The sequence below is a fragment of the Notamacropus eugenii genome, chromosome 3, assembly GCF_028372415.1.
Source record: "Notamacropus eugenii isolate mMacEug1 chromosome 3, mMacEug1.pri_v2, whole genome shotgun sequence".
Classification (NCBI taxonomy): domain Eukaryota; kingdom Metazoa; phylum Chordata; class Mammalia; order Diprotodontia; family Macropodidae; genus Notamacropus; species Notamacropus eugenii.
The window spans coordinates 208681597-208699000 of NC_092874.1; the positions used below are offsets into that span (position 1 = coordinate 208681597).

At 38.0% G+C, this 17404-nt stretch overlaps 1 protein-coding gene and 1 long non-coding RNA gene across 5 annotated transcripts in view; one reads left to right on the forward strand and one right to left on the reverse strand.

The window, feature by feature from the left end:
• LOC140533873 (uncharacterized) overlaps nucleotides 1-5657 on the reverse strand; it is a 49874-nt gene extending 44217 nt beyond the window's left edge. Inside the window, exon 1 of the long non-coding RNA XR_011977090.1 lies at nucleotides 5585-5657. This is a non-coding gene — a long non-coding RNA (uncharacterized lncRNA). The remainder of the gene's footprint in view (nucleotides 1-5584) is intronic.
• An 83-nt stretch (nucleotides 5658-5740) lies between these two features.
• The window catches only part of LOC140533870 (prostaglandin-E(2) 9-reductase-like), a 30262-nt gene continuing 18598 nt past the window's right edge, over nucleotides 5741-17404 (forward strand). For 3 of the 4 annotated variants that reach the window (XM_072654206.1, XM_072654208.1, XM_072654207.1), the window contains exons 1-2: nucleotides 5741-5901; nucleotides 15285-15452. In XM_072654206.1, the coding sequence (XP_072510307.1) occupies nucleotides 5815-5901; nucleotides 15285-15452 (255 nt within the window). In that variant the 5' untranslated portion in view covers nucleotides 5741-5814. The remainder of the gene's footprint in view (nucleotides 5902-15284; nucleotides 15453-17404) is intronic. The other variant, XM_072654209.1, reaches the window with a different exon arrangement.

Consider the following 17404-nt stretch of genomic DNA (forward strand, 5'->3'; position numbering starts at 1 on the left):
TTATCCTGATTGTTTTTCCATAATATTAGAATTGTTTCTTTCAAGCTGCTTGCAATATTTTCTCCTTGACCTGAGAACTCTGGAATTTGGCTACAATATTTCTAGGAGTTTTTATTTTTGGATATCTTTCAGGGAGCAATCAGTGGATTCTTTCAATATTTATTTTACCCTCTGGTTCTAGAATATCAGGTCAGTTTTACTTGATGATTTCATGAAAGATAATGTCTTGGCTCTTTTTTTGATCATGGCTTTCAGGTAGTCCCATAATTTTTAAATTGCTTCTCCTCCATCTCTTTTACAGGTCAGTTGTTTTTCCAATGAGATATTTCACATTGCCTTCTATTTTTTCATTTTTTTGGTTTTACTTTGTAATTTCTTGGTTTCTCATAAAGTCGTTAGCTTGCAACTTCTCCATTCTAATGTTCAAAGAATTATTTTCTTCAGTGAGCCTTTGAACCTCCTTTTCCATTTGGCCAGTTCTGCTTTTTAAAACATTCTCCTCATCAGCTTTTTGGACCCCTTTTGCCATTTGAGTTAGTCTATTTTTAAAGGTGTTATTTTCTTCAGCATTTTTTGGGGGTCTCCTTTAGCAAGTTGTTGACTAGATTTTCATGATTTTCTGAATCACTTTCATTTCTCTTTCCAATTTTTCCTCCATTTCTCTTACTTGATTTTAACATCCTTTTTGAGCTCTTCCATAACCTGGGATCATCACATATTTATTTTGGAGGTTTTGGATGCAGAATTCTTGACTTTTATGTCTTCCCCTGATGGTATGCATTTTTCTTCCTTCTGCAAAAGGATAGAAGAAAATACCTGTTCCCCAAAAAAGTAACCTTCTATAGTCTTATTGTTCCTGCCTTTTTGGGCATTTTCCCAGTCAATTACTTCACCTCTGAGTCCTTTTTCAAGTAGAGGTTTTACTTTATGGATCTGTAAGTTCTCAGTTCCTCCAAGGTGGCACAATTAATGGAGAGCAGATTACTGACTTCAAGACCTACTCTCTTTGTTACACTATGCACCATAAGTAGAAGATCCAGATTCAAATTCAAATTCTGACTCTAGATTTGGTGCTCTTTCCATTGTATCATATAGCCTGACACAACAGAGACATCAATAATCAATGCCAGTCATGGGTAATTCTCCTACTACGGGACTGCTGACTAATCAGATGAGAAGCCTGAAGACTCTTATAGTACTATTTTTCCAGATGCAGAAGGGCTTCTTAAACTATGACTGCTATGATTTATTTGATTGCATCTGGCCTGTGGTTTCTATGACTCTTCTCAACATATGTATTGTTAACCTTCAGAGCTTGGATTTAAAGGAGACAAACAAATTAGGTCATAATATGTGCTGTTTATTTACTTTAAAGTAGTAAAATAGATATATGGGAGTCAAAATAATCCCATTCAAGGAAAGGCCTGCTGAAGGAGACTTCATACCCTTAGAGCAAGAGGAAAGAATTATTCCAACATGATCACTCCCTTCTGACTTAGGATATTTGTGCTAGCCCAAATTATAGTTTTCATACCTGTCAACAATTATCATGACTTTATCATAAAACATGGATGTCGTAGCAGGATAGTGTCCATCAAACATCAAGATCATAAAACTTCAGTTATTCAAGATTGCGTATTATAAGGGAGGGACATAAAACAAAAGGAAATGTCCAATTCAGGGTTCCCAGTCTTTGTCAGAAGCATGTTCCTAGTCAGCCAAATCCAGCAGGAGAACTTTCACTCAGGGATCACACAAAGCATGGTGGTTATGCCAATCCAGGGTGAGTCAAAAATGTCCTTTTCTGATTGATTAGTCCCGGTTTTGGCTCCCTTCATGTGTTGGGGGCTCAAACAGTCTTCTCAATATGTAGTGCATATTCTTCACTTACTCTCTCAACTTCCACTCATCCTGGAACGTGGGGTAGCCAGAGTCCAACTAGGATACAGATCCTCTTCAGGGCTCTAAGAGTAGCCGTGCTGTACTGGGCACTGTATTTCTAGTGTTGTAACTCATTTTGCCCCTCCCAGTGTGTTTCTCTTCATGATAATAAGTTGATATTAATTAGTCAGCCAGATGAAAATAGCTTTTAGAAAAGGGTATTTATGAGAGAGAATTCTGGAGAGATGGAGGAGTATATCAGAAAATTCCAAGCTCTCCAGATCTCCTATACAAATAGAACTTCAGGGTGAACATAGAGTGGTCAAAATAAATAAGAAAGGGAAGAATAGTGATCCTTCTGGGACAATTAGAGAAGATGTGAAGAATAATCCTGGGACCTACAGGCTAGGTCCACTTCAGCAGCAAGAAGCAAGCCTTGGGATTAGCTAGGTTGGGAGGATGCCTTAGCCCCAACCACTGGAGCATTTATCCCTGGGACAGTGAGACTAGTAGGGTATCTGTGGTGGAAAAGATTGAGGGAACATCTGCTGACAAGGAACGCCAGATCCAGCTCAGCTATGGAGATGTGGGAGAGCAAGTAGGAACCATGGCTAGTGAGTGGAGAAGCAGTGGGTCAGGGAAAACACTGATTGTGGGCAATTATAGGAGGCTGGAAGTCTAGGTTCTGGTTCCAGGCCAGTGAGGAGAACTAAAGTAGGATCCAAGGCCAGAGGCACGATTCTCCATACCCCAGGACTAGAGGTAATTACAAAACTAAGCTGCTACCAAAAAAGAAATAATGAACAAGCAAATGAGAAAGAATCCAACCATTGAGAATCATTATGGGAACAGAGAAAACCAGGGTTCATCTTCAGAGGAGGAAAGTGAAGCAAAGCAAACCTCTTCTTCTCCAAAGAGTAGCATCAAATAGTCACCTGCCCAAAAAGCATTCACAGAAGAACTTAAAAAAAAAAGCTTAAAAAATCAAATGAAAGATACTGAGGAAAAACTTTATTTTTTTTCTTTTTCTGTGTGTACAGATAGGTTTTATATTGGTTATAAATTGTGCAATAGTTATGAAATAGGGGTTTTTTACTGGTTGTACAAGAAGAAAATAGCATTTGTGAGTTATTTTATAAAATTTGGTCTCTAAAACCTTTTTTATATTTTTAATTTATGGTTTTTATTAATAATAATTATAAATTAAAATTTTTAAAAATTAATTAATTTTGTTTTCAGCATTATCTTCCACAAGATTTTGAGTTTCAAATATTAGCCCCATCTCTCCCTTCCCCTCACTCCAAGACAATGTGCATTCTGATTACCCTTCCCCCCAATCTGCCCTCCCTTCTATCACCCCCTTTCTCTTATCTCTTTCCCCTCTAGTTTCTTGTACTTTCCTGCCTATGTGTTTTATTTCCCTGTTGCATGCAAAATCCATTTTAACAGTCATTTTTAAAGCTTTCAGTTCCATATTTTCTCCTTTCCTTCCTTCCCTATCTCCCCCATTGGAGATGGCAAGCATTTCGATATAGGTTACATATGTATAGTCATGCGAAACACTTCGCTAACAATCATGTGAAAGACTAACTGTATTTCCCTCCACCCTATCTTGCATTCCTTTCCTCTATTCTCTCTTTTGACCCTGTGTTTCCTCAAAAGTGTTTACTTTTTATTACTCCCTGAGGAAAGGTTTTAAAAAAAATAAGAATAATCCAAGAAAAAGAAGATTATGAAAAGAAAGTCAACCAATTAGAAAAGGAGATCCAAGATTGACAGAAGAGGAAGTTGAATACTTAAACATCCCCATCTCAGAAAAAGAAATTGAACAAGCCATCAATAAACTCCCTAGGAAAAAATCTCCAGGGATGGAGGGATTTATAAGTAAATTCTATCAAACATTTAAAGAACGGTTAATTCCAATACTACATAGATTATTTTTGAAAATTGGGGAAGAAGGAATCCTCCCAAATTCTTTAAACGATACAAGTACGGTTTTGATACCTAAACCAGGAAGAGACAAAACAGAGAAACTAAATTATACACCAATTTCTCTAATGAATATAGATGCAAAAAATTTTAAATAAGATTTTAGCAAAACGAATACAGCATCTTATCACAAGAATAATTCATTATGATCAGGTAGGATTCATACCAGGAATGTTCAATATGTAGGACCCAAACATAAGGAGAAGTACAATTGATGTCAGAATAAGGGGAAACAAAGAAAGAAAGTGTCTGATTAGAATTATCTATATTTGACACCCTGGATTATCTGATCTTCTTACTTCTCCAAGTTTCCACTGGAATTCCAATTCCTTTAGGAAGATCAGACACTATTGAGAAGGAACAACACTTTTGTTGGTAGAAGTTTTCTGCCCTTGGGTTCAATAATTACACAAATGAATTTGTCAGAGACTGACTTTTACTCCAATTATAGTAAAAGACTTGGGAGCATACTTAAGTAATGATTAGGTCAAATAGATTGCCTCCGTGTAAGAGAAGTGATTACACTGAAATTCTCTTCCCCAAAACAAATTGAGGATGTTTCTCATTTATTTTCAGTAATGTGGGATATGGAATGGGATATGGAATGACTAAACATTCAAGTCAAAACAGCAAGATCTTACACACTTACGTTGTGCTTATAGCTTTCACCTACCATTTGCTCTGATTACATATATGAAAGTGAACTAAGTCAACAGATTCAGAAGCTAGAGCCTTTCGGAGACCCACAATAAAAGGGGAGAGAACCTAATGGAGCCAGTGGCCACTGAAGTGAATGGATCTCTCCTAAGGAGAGACTAACAGGCTTTAACCAGTAAACTACCCTATTCTCTCAGACACAGGATTGTGGTTCCACTGGGGTTGGAATCCTGAGGAGGAGAGCAGATGGGGTAAAGACTGGGGAGCTCCCACTAGTGCTAAGAAACTACAAAGCTAAGAAACTACAAATGAGGAAGAAGATCATTGTAGAAGATCAGGTTGAAGCCTGAGCAGTCTGTGGAAGAATAGTTCCCAGGGGCATGATCTGGAGGAGACATGGTAAAAGACTCTCAGTGCAGGACTTCCATAGCCTAGGGGCTCTCTGAGGAAGAGCATTTACAGAGCCAACTATATTAGAGCCTCTAGAGGGTGAATATTTTTTGTCCCATTTTAGGTGACTGAGATGGGGAGTTTTTTAGACCTGGCCTTGTAAAGATGAATTCCCTGTTTTAGCCAGCATATGAATGGGCATCTGGATGAATGGGAGTAAAGCTCCTAAAAGAAGTGGATTTGAAAGATTGCATTTATGCCCTAATTTCTTTCTTCTCCCCGCAGCCTGCCACATCTTATGTCCAGGCTGTCTCAGGAGCAATTGGATTCTGCCTTCTCCAAAAGTTCACACTTTAGCTATGGGTCTCCTAAACTACACAACACTACAGGTGTGCATTGATCAATTGGTGAAATAGGAGCAGGAGGTTGGGACAGTTGTGGCTTGAGCAAATATGCCTAAATCGGCTCACTAACTTACTTTTCCTCTCCCTTCCCGTTTCCCATCACTTTCCTCTCTCTCTGTGAGATCTCTCTCCCCAATACTTCTTCCCTATTCTACTCTTTCCTGTCCAGCGTTTCCACTCTGACCCCACCACTCTTTAGGAATAATTAGAGAAAAAGAGGACAGCAATCAAATTTAGGTCAAATCAAGACTTTCTTTACTTACTTTAACATTTCAATGCAGCTAAGTTTCTCAGGAAGCTGTAGAGAGGTGATTCATGTCTTGCTGTTCGCTCTACCCCACTCTGCAACTTTAAAACTATGCCACTCCCTCTGAGTTCCATAGGGCAATAGAATATTAAACAGAAACAACCAGGACTTTATTCAATTAGTCTTTCCCAACTTGTGGGAGATTTCTGCCTGCAGAGATTGACTTGACCTGTGAAGTGAAAAGAAATGGCTCTTTCCAGATGTCCAACAGTAACAATGAATGATGGGAATACCATACCGATTCTGGGATTTGGTACTTATAGCAGTAAAGGTGTAAGTATAGAGAAGAAGGGATTTGTGGGTGAGGGTGAGGAGAACACTGGGAGGGGAGATGGAATGTGTTATCCTAATTCTCTTCTCATCCCATTCCACCCAGTATGGTGCCAGAGACTCTTTGGGGTAGAAGTACACAATTCCATGTCAAATGCAGGATAGTGAACTTCTGTATAAATCTGACACTCTGGTACATGTATCACATGTCAGGTGTAACCACCACAAGCTGACCACAGAGACTCTGGTGATTGTAGTTCTTTCCTTGCTGGGCAAAGAAAGTTAAGGTGAGATCAGCCCTCAGATGTGGTGGAGGAAGGTTCTTCATTAAGGCTAGAGTTTGAAAAAGCTTTTGGGAGTGTATGAGGAAAGAAAGGGTACGTCTTTGGCAGACTATCTGCTACATTTGCCTTTCCCATCTTTGAGACCACGACAGATGATATTTAAATGGATGAGCAGAGAGATGTGGGGCTGTGTATTATTATGCATGCTCAATCCAGGAGGCAGAAGAGAAAAAAAGAGGTCCTGCCCTCTGCCTTACTTCTGCTTAGTTAGGTTTTAAAAAATTCTCTTGAATATTTGCCAGATTTTATAGAATTGTAGTCATATTTCTAAATTATTATATAAAATATATTCCTTACATAAACTTTCATTTAATTCAAATTTAATTATATTATTTTGAATATTATTTTCACCTGTGGTGGACTTGTTTCTTAATGTTGCCCCATATTCCTTTCATTGAGGCTTGAGGATGAAATGGGAACCACATTGGAGAGAGGAAGATTGCCTAGGGAAATACAAGGAGCTTTTTTTTTTTTTTTTTTTTTTGCTCTGAGGGCATATGCACATAAGCACAAGCATTTCATAATTGCACATCCAGCCACAAGATTATTATGAATATGCAAACAAATCTGTACCACTGATGAGGGCTTTATAAGAGTAACCAGTTGTATTCTATGCACTTTGTTGAACCTGTGCACCTCAGGGAGACTTGGATGTTAAAAGATTGATGAATGGATTCCCCTGACTTCCCTGGGGTGAGGAGAAGGGAGTCTGTTTTATTTCATATTGAGGTGCAGCAAATACCAGACCAGCATGAAGGTGCCTGGGTATTGATGTAGTCTGAGAACTGGAGAAAAAGAGTGAACAGCAAGCAACACTGTATCTGGGGAATATCCGTACTGCCATGTGAATATTGCAGGTGGTGAAAGGGAAAGAGACAGAAAGGGTATGTAGAGGAAGGGAGGATACATTTTGCTTAACATCTAAACACAGAGATAAGCCAGCTAAGAGGAAGAGCTTTCCTCCAGCCCCCTCCCTCCCTGCTTCCACATAGTGGTCTCCAGAAAGCAGGCAATTTATTTCTTCCTTCATTCAGGATGGCAGGGCTCTTGAAGTTTGGTGGTTGTAGGAAAATAGCCCACCTGAGACCAACAGCCACCACTCTAAACCCATTCTCTCCCTAGGTGTCACTGTCTCACTGTCAGACATGCTTTGTCTGCCTCTTCACTTTTCTGAAGTGAAATGAGGACTTTTGGAAAAGGGTCTGTGAGGATGAAGAAGGGAATTGCTGTGGTTATAGGGTACAGTTGTCTACCTAAAGAAATTGTGATTGTTGAGGTTACATAGGGTGAAGGTCTGGACTTGATGATTGAATAACTGAGGAAGAGTACAAGCCCAAGCAGCACTATCCTGACAAGAAAAGAGAACATGGTATTTGGGGACCTTCAAGCTTGGGATCACTAAATGGAATCACTTTAAGACTTTCTGGTCTGTTAGCCAGGACACTGCCCCTAATTTCCAAAAACCCACAACCTTAAAGAGACATGACAGAAATGCAGAAAATGATAAATGTGCATTATATGATAATTGCATTAGAGAGTTAAGCTGTGAAGAATTATGAGAAGTTTGAAGTAGAGGCTAATAACCAAATGGGGAGAGGGAGAGATGGAATAAGGGTTGACTTTCTGGACAAAATGATATTTAAATTGAACTTTTTGGAATGGTTAGGAATGCTGGCTGTTCTGCATTTCTTTTGTGTATAATTCTTTTCCAGGGGTAGTTATATGACTCAGTGAATTGAGCTTGGAGTCAGGAAGATTTGAATGAAAATCTGACCTCAAATACTAAAGAGCTATGTGACCCTGATCCTTTATCCCGTTGTCAACTATAAAATGGGGTTAATAATAGCACCTACCTTCAAAGGTCCTTAGAATAGGAAGTCCACAAAGTATTCATAACAGTAAATTAAAGTTCAAAATTTTAGAAAGGACTCATCATTGAAAAGTTCTTCTTATCTATGTTTTTTACATGAGCCTGGTGATAGATTTAGATTCTCCTATCTTAGGATTTGGAGATATCAACAAAATGTTAATCACCAAGTGATGAATATTTTTTCTTTGTAGAACTTCATGAAGTACTTTTTGCTAAAGAGTTGAAGAATTGTTATCTGCATTGTGTCCTGCCATATATCCAAGCCAGAGGTCCTCAGTGTTTTAACAAAAACAAAAAATGCATTTTGTTTTATCAGGGGTAATTTAAAAATCTATCCACAATAATCTTTTAGATTTATTCACATGTATGCAATAATAGTAATTTTTCTCTCCTAAGCTTCCAAAATATAATTTACCTTTGATACTTATATTTTTAAAATATAGCAATTTAGTCTACCTACACTTATTAAAAAATAAAACTCTAAATACAAACTTGTTATTAATACTGTATATTTTATATGGGCCAATCTGTAGGAAATAGTGCAGCAAGACCATATTCTTCTGATTATTTATAAAACTTTATGTAACATTTTTTATTTTGCAAATTTTGTTGAATATTAATAACATTATAATGAAATACGTTACCACTTGAAAGATGCTTAATATGGTAATCAGATATATACGATACAAGACAAACCTTTTAGTGACTCTGTCAAACCTTTTCATCCCTTCTCAAATCTCCTATGGTTCTTTCTCACCCACCCTCTCAGTTGAGAACTTTGCCTCCTGTTTTGCTGAAAAAATTGAGGCCTATTCCCAAGGGCTGCCTCTGAGAGACCTTCTGCCATTATTTCTTCCTTTACCCCTCTCTCACAAGGAGAGGTTGCTTTTCTCCTTCCCAAAGCAAACCCCTCTGTGATTTCATTCCATCTTTCTCTGACTTATCTTCAGTCTCTCCTTGTCTACTCCCTGGTTCCTAAGTGCAAACATACTTTAAAAAAAGTCTCACTTGATCCTTCCATCACTGTGAATTATTCTCTTCTCTCCATATATAATAGATATCTATACTTTTCTTCTCAATCTCTTTTTAGTCTTCTACAACTTGACTTTCTGTTCCATCTTTGAACTGAAACCCTTCTCTCCTACATTGCTATTGACCTCTTAACTGCCAAATCTAATTGTCTTTTCTCAGTTCTCATTCTTCTTGACATCTCCAGTCTTTGACACTGTCAATCACCCTGTTCTCAGTGATTCCTTCTGCTCTCTAGGTTTCCATGGCACTACTGTCTCCTGGTGTTCTTCCTACCTGTCTGACTTCTCCTCAGCCTCCTTCACTGATCTTCAGCTAGGTCATGACACCCACTAACTATAGATGTCTCCCAGATCTGTATCCTGGGTCCTCTTCTCTTCTCTCCTCCCTCTATATCATATAAGTTACCATGGTTTCCATGATTATCTCTATGCTGATGATTCTCAAATCTACTTCTCCAGCCTAATCTCTCTGCTGACCTTCAGTTAGTCCTACCTGCACATTAGACATCTCAAACTGGATGTTCTGTAGACATCTTGAACTCAACTTCTTCAAAATGAACTCATTTTCTTTTTCCCTAAAACTTCTCCCGTTCTAATCCTTTCTATTATTGTTCAGGGTACCATCATCCTTCCTGTCACCCAGACTTATAACGTAGGCATCATCCATGACTCCTCACTATGTCTCACGCACCATAACCAATCTGTGGCTAAGGCCTGTTGATTTTTTCCTTCATCATATTTTTCATATGACCTCATCTCTTCTCTGACACTGTCACCACCCTGCTGAAGGTCTTCATCACTTCATGTCTGGACTGTTGTTTGGACTGTTATCTGCTGAATGATCTCCTGGACTCAACTGTCCTTTTACTATCTTCCGTCTTCTGGTCAGCAGTCAAATTAATCTTCCTGAAGCATCAATCTGACCATGTCACACCATTATTTAAATCACTGCAGTGGTTTCATATTGCCTCCAGGATCAAATATAAAATCCTCTAAATGAGGATTTAAAAAGTCCCTGATAACCTATCCCCATCCTATGTAAAGTATGTGTCTTAGAATTTATTGACTTCTTATGTACCATGGAGGTAACCAGTGTGATCTTTCCAATGGAACATATCTCATAAAAGTAGCTCTGGTGACATTCTATATTCTCATGTAGGATATCTCAACTTATTTCATCTTCTTCAGATTCTTGATCCATGCTACCCCTATATCTTCCATCACTGGAGAAAAATCTCTGGCTGGAATATATGAATGAGACCTTCACTACTCCTTTTAGTTTCTTACGCTTCTATTCCTTTGGGAGTCTGATCACTTCTTACTGTCTTCTTAACCCCTTCTGTCTTTCAACTTAATTATTTCAGTTATACTGCTATGTCTAAAGTTGTCAAAGACCTCTTAGTTGCTGAATCCAATGGCTTTTTCTCAATTTTCATTTTCCTTTACTTTCTCTTAGTTGCTGAATCCAGTGGCTTTTTCTGTTTTCATTTTCCTTTACTTTTGACACTGAGGTTCACCTCTTTGATACTTTCTTCTCTCTAGGTTTTCAAGACATCACTCTCTCTGGTTGTGCTACCTCTACTTGTCACTACCTCTTACCCCCCATGTCTTTTCCCAAGACCTGTTGATTTTACCTTTACAACAGGGGCAGCGAGGTAGTGCAGTGGATAGAACACCAGTGCAGGAGTCAGGATGACCTGAGTTCAAATCTCACCTCAGATACTTGACACTCACTAGCTGCTTGACTTTGGGCAAGTCACTTGACCCCAATTGACTCATCCTGGGCCATCTCCAGTCATCCTGATGGTCACTGGCTTCAGATGGCTCTGGTGTAGAAGTGAGGCTGGTGACCTGCACAGCCCTCCCTCACTCAAAACAAAGTCAAGTGCAAGGCATATCATTATTTCTCTGATATCACGGTCTTCTTCAGCAATGAAGGACAAACACACCTTTACAACATCTCTCATATATGCCTCTTCTCTCCTCTGACTCTGTCATTACTTTAGTGAAGTCTCTCATCTCTGACCTGGACTTTTGCAATGTCCTGCTGATGGATCTGTGGGCCACAAGTCTTTATTCATTGCAATTCATCCTTCACTCAACCACAAAAGTGATTTTCCTAAAGCTGTGGTCCAACCATATCACTCCCCTCCTGCATAAAACCTAATGGCTCCTTTCTTGCCTCCAGTATCAAATACAAAATGCTCTGTTTGGTATTCAAAGCCCTTTGCAACCTAGGCCCCTTGTATCCCTCCACCTTCCAGTACTTTACATGTAACTTTTGACTCCATGATCTTGGCATCTACACTGTTCCAGGAATAAAACTCTCCTCTCATCTCTGGACATATTTTCTGATTATCCCCCATGCCTGGAATGCTCTCCCTCTTTGCCTCTGTCTACTAACCCGCCAACTAAAATTGCAGCTTTTGGTGGAAGCCTTCTGTAACCTCTTTTAATTCCACTGCTTTTCCCTCTATTCAGTTATGCCTGTATATTTCGTGCTAGGCGTATGTGTCTACATATCTCCTTCTTCAGATTCTAGGCTCTTTGAGGGCAGGGACAGTCTTTTGCCTCTTTTAAAATAGGCACATGGCAGGTGCTTAATAAATGTTTATTAGCTGGCAATGCTCAGGTTTCTTTTTCTGAGGTGTGTATATGGGGGTGAGGTGCTTCTGTAAAGCTTTAATTGGAGATTTGGCTGTGCTAGGATCCATGCCTCTTTAATTCACATTCCTTTTCATTATTTCCCCTTATATTTTTGACTTACTTCCTCCCATATGAATTTTGTTACTTTTTTCTACTTTTATAAAGAAATACTTTGGTAGTTTGAAAAGTATGACTAGATAAGTAGAACAATTTTGGTAGTATTGTCATTTTTACTGTACTGGTTCATCCTTCCCGTTAGCAATGAATGTTTTTCCAATTATTTAGGTCAACCTTTATTGCATTAAATAATATTTTGATGTTTTATGTAGATTATTCTTTTGAAAGTAGAGTCCAAAATGTGTTATTTACATTTTGGCAGTAATTTTAAGTGGATTGTTCCCCCATCACTACCTGCTGGATTTTATTAGTATTATATAGCAAAGCCAATGATTTCTGTGGATATATTTAACTTCCCGCAGGTTTGATGAAGTTGCCATTTCACTTAATTGTAGTTGTCCTTTAGGCTTAACTACGCATATAATATAATCTGTAAAAAGTTTGAATTTTATTTCTTCCCTTAATTTTTTTTCTTCTATTAATGCTGCAATAGCCAGCATTTCTGTCACTATATCAAATATAATTGGTCACAATGGATATCCTTATTCCACCCTTGAATTTACAGACAAGAATTCTAGCTTATCTCCTTTACAAATAATGCTACCTCTTGGTTTTAGATAGGAAATATTTACCACTTTATAACATGTAACAGGCCAACCCCACTTTATCATGCTTTGGGCCCCAATCAGCTTGGAGTGAAGATAAATGGCAATTGTTTCTGTTTTAGCCTGAGGGTCTTTCGCTTTTATATTGATTTTTTTAAACTAGGTAAAGAGGTCATTCTCTGCCTCATTTCTTACCTAGCCTGAAATCCCTGAGCGAGCATTTCCTCAATCAAGTGGAAATCTGTTAAATATCTTAACTTAAAAAAGGCTGTGGTCTCCCACTCGGTCTGGGCCATTTCCAGTCATCCTGATCTATATCTTGCCACTGAACTCAGATGGCTGTAAAGGAGAATGTGAGGCTGGTGACTGCACAGTCCTTCCTCATTGAATTCTAATTCACTTGCATTTCAAGGCACCATCTCCCTGATGTCATGGTCCTCTTGGAGCATGAAGGACTAACAACAACAACAAAAATTTTCATTTTTGTGATAGGTCTGTTTAGTCTCATGTTTTCTACTGTGTTGTTGTTACTTAACAGAAATGGATATTCTATTTTATCAATTTTTTTTTCTCTTTTTTGGAGCATCCCACAGTGGGAGAATGCCTTTCTCCCCTGTCCCACCTTAACTCCCTGAGGATGGACCCTCCTCCACACTTCCACACATGAGCTTCAGTGACAGGAATCTTTGAGTCACATAGCAACCTTGGTGGCCTCAGTGGGAGATACATAGAATAGGTCCTCACCTGAGTGGGGGGAGGGCTTCAAGGAGAATTTAGGGAGGCTCAGCAGTGATTGACATGGAAAACATGGACAACACCTCAGGATCTGGCTTTGAAGACAGGGGCACTTCACCAGCATTTTCATGAAAATGTCTATGCTGATGCAGCTGCTACTGAGGAGGAGGATGGAGAATTCCTGAGAAAGAAGGGTTTCAAAGGACAGCTGAGTGGACTGGTGGCTAATCAAATGTGGCAGGTGGAGAAGACACAGGCCTCTAAGGCCTTCAGACTGGCATGCTAATATTGACATGCTTGGACCTTGCTTTGATGTGGAGCCTGCTCAAGTCTGAAGCCAGCTCCTGGCTTGAGTCCATGATCCTCGTCAAGATGGTCAACTTTCTCCAGAAAATTGCTTGTGAACTTGGTTGTCCTTTTCTCCCACAGTATTTTTTTCTTTTTCTTTCTATTCTCCCTTAAAAATGTAGTAATAGTACCTATAGTCTGTGGGAAAAGCTGCAGAACCTGATTCAATATTCCCTGTAACTCAAAATCTTATTTCCTGAAAATTGTTTTGGGATATATAACTTTCACCTTAATGATACGAGGTTTGATGTTCTTCAGTTGGTCTGACTCTATGACCCTGTAGCACAACAGGTCCTTCACTATCTCTCAGTCTTTCCAAGTTTATGTTCATTGTTTCCATGACACTATCTATGCATCTAATCCTTTGTTTCCCCCCCTTTCATTTTGTCTTTAATTTTTCCAAACACCAGGTCTTTCCCATTGCATCTCATCTATTCATTATGCAGCTAAAGTATTTAAGCTTCAGTTTCAGTATTTGACCTTCCAGTGAAAAGCCTGAATTTCTTTAACTGTCTGATTTGATCTCTCTCTTTTCTGTCTAAAGGACTCTCGAAAAACCTTCTTCAGCACCACAATTTGAAAGCATCAATTCTGTGATGCTCAGCTTTCCTTATAGTATAACTCTCACAACCATATATAAATATAGTAGACATAAAACAGACAAATCACACTTCAAAGCACCACTTACAAGCTGCTTCAAATCACGCAAACTCTATCAATAGTGGACCAAAATTCATAATAACAATATATATGTCAAAAAGTACAAAATACTATTATATATAATTCAAAAATAAGTTACACTGAGCTGAGTTAGTAGCCTAATTTTTAGTTGGATGGTTCTAATTTCTTTATGATTGATTGACCTTGCATAACTGTACCTAAAGTGGTTGTTGGTGAAATCTCACTATTTCTTCCCTGATATTTCTGAACTCTATGCTTTTGTCCTCTTATCCTTATCAATATGATAACTGAGGTTACTAGTATAGTCTCCCTAACAGTAATTCTAAACTGTCTGTCTTGAGCTTTTAGGTGATTCAAGAATTTTAGTTTAAATGGTTGGTCATGGATAGTAAATATCAAGTTAAATATTTTACGAATCCATGATTGGTAGTAATTTTCTTAAGTTTATCTTTTTTCATTACACCCCACCACCAATGCACTGAAAGTCTTCTCCCAAACTTTTCAGTGTTGAAAGCTTGCCTACTCCTCCTTTAAATTGACTTTGTAATGTGAATTACTATTGCTCAGTTTGTGCTGTCTTGTATTCTGTCTACTACTGTGCTCTCTTGAACTAGCCTGTAGCTCAGCATACTTAAAACAAAACATTTCATTAAACTATGACTGTGGGAGGAGGAAAGGCATGGAATGTAACATCACATCCTAAAACCAAACCCCAAAGACTAAAGTCTAATCCCAAGAATTCAGCTAACCTAGGCAGATGTCTATCTGGCAAAATATCTACTTTTCTCTGTTACCTAATAGCCTCATACTTCTTAGAATGACTGAATGGAAAAATAAACAAACATCAGGATCTAAAGAAAACAAATGACAAAATGCCACTGTACATGGAAGAACTTAAGTAGTACTTCATCAAGAACGATAAACAGTGTTTTTTGTCCTTTGGGACAAAGTGTCCATTGGGCTAAGGTGTCTTTATCCAGGTTGAAATTCTCTCTCTTTGAATCCATAGACTCCCAAAAGTGATTGTGAGATGGCCACAAAGGTAGCCATTGAAGTGGGCTACCGCCATATTGATGGGGCTTTTGTATATGGAAATGAAAAAGAAGTTGGACAGGCAATCCAAGCGAAGATTGCAGATGGGATGGTGACCAGAAAGGATATATTCTGCACGGGGAAGGTATACAAAACAGTGATTCAGTTTTGTGGGAATTTTTTCATGTTAAAAAAATGTGATGATACATTTGATGAAGATGAACTGAAAAGCAAAATTGTATGTGTAACAAAGAAGAACCCTCCCAACCAAGGGAATCTAAACAACAACAATGAATTTTTCTGCGTAAGACAAAAGAGAAAGGCTAGTGTTATAGAGAAACAATGGAATTTAACTCCTTGTCATTTAATTTCAAAAGTAGAGTGGCCATTCAGTTAACAAGCAAGATGCACATTTGTGCGGGGATGCTCATTAAAGAACACGTTGTCTTTGTTCTTCCGGAGGCTGCATTGCTATAAGGCAGTGTAAAATAGCTAGATATTTAGTTTTCCCAAATAAATAATTAAGAAATCACCTCAGGGACAATGAGAGAAATGAGCACCTCTAGGAAAAACTATCAGGGACATGTAGTGACCACATTCTCTGAATGAACAGCTATGAGAATGTTTCTCTTATTATGACATGTCAAATGTAATATTTTGGTATTAAGTGGACTCATATTGTGAACTGATAATTTCATAATTGTGTTAGAAGTTTGTTTCATCCTGAAGACTCTAAATTATTCCTACTTTTAGTCAGGATGCAAATTCCTTGCCTAAACTGTGAGAAGAAAATGAAATGATCATTTTGTGTACTTTTTTTTTTTTAGTAATAGATCCAAAATTATAGTTATTATGTAGGAAAATAATATTCTTACTGTGAAATTTAGTGTTTGACAAATCTGTATTTTTTTCTAAATTAGAAATAAATTGTCTGACAGGAAGTCCTATTCTAGATTTATTGCATAGGATACAAATCATAAGTATGTTCATTCTTTAAAAGCCCTCATCACTGGGAAAGCAAAGAATAATGCCTTAAAGACAAGCCAAAAGAAGTAGACAGTAACTTTCGTTTAAGAAAGGTTAAAGGGTTTAACTGCTTCTGAACTGCAGTAATGTGCCCTCAAATTTGGTAGAAAATTCAGCAACATACTATTTTTTTTAAAGTTTCCTAGGCTTAATTTAAAGGTTTTCTCATAGTCTTATCTTGATATCCACATTTAACTGGATTTAGACAACAGGGATTAAAATATACTTTATAATTTTTTTCTAGTTAATTTTTATTCTTTTCCTTTGGCCTCCAATCTCCAATTCTGAAATTTACAGATGTTAATTATTACATTAATTTGTTGGGGGCAAGGGTTTGAATTAGAATAATCCAAACCTGTTGTTCCAAGTAATTAAATTTTATTAAAGATTTCTAAAGTGAAATAGAAAGAAAAGTAACTGGTAAGGGATTAATGTAATAGCAATGCTGACTTGCATTTCTTATAAACTCCCCCCCAACTATAGGAATGGAAAATTGCAAGTCTAGCCTGTTGTCTATTGTGTGCTACTAAGTCATCTTTGTGTTCAATCTTAGGAAACAACGTAGGAAAAATAGGCACTTACTCAACAGATAAGGGGAAGATGAAAGTCAAGGAATTGCCTTGAAAAGTCTACTTCCCTATCATCTCTTTTGACATTTAATTATGTAGCTATTGCTTCCTTCCATAGGTGTAAGAAAATCTTAATAGGTTTCCAAAACACAGTTTCAAGAATATTCAAAATTCTGGCATTAACTTGAGTTGGGAAGAGACCTCATTGTTCTGTGGGTCCTCTACCTTTGGCCCAGGGAAAGCACGTCCCTCCCTGACTACTACTCCTAACCTTTCTAGCTTCAGGCTTCTCAATACTTCCTTTAAAACCCCCTGATTCAGAGGGATCTCCATGCTGGTTGTCCACTCAGAACCTCCTTCAACAGGAAGTTCAGGAGCCTTACTCTAGTGGGTAAATTTTTCTAATTCTCAAAGAGGTCCCTTTTGCAGTTAACAAGACATGTGACATCTCTTATAAACTTAAGAAGAACTCTTGGAGGTAGATAGAATTTATTTATTATCC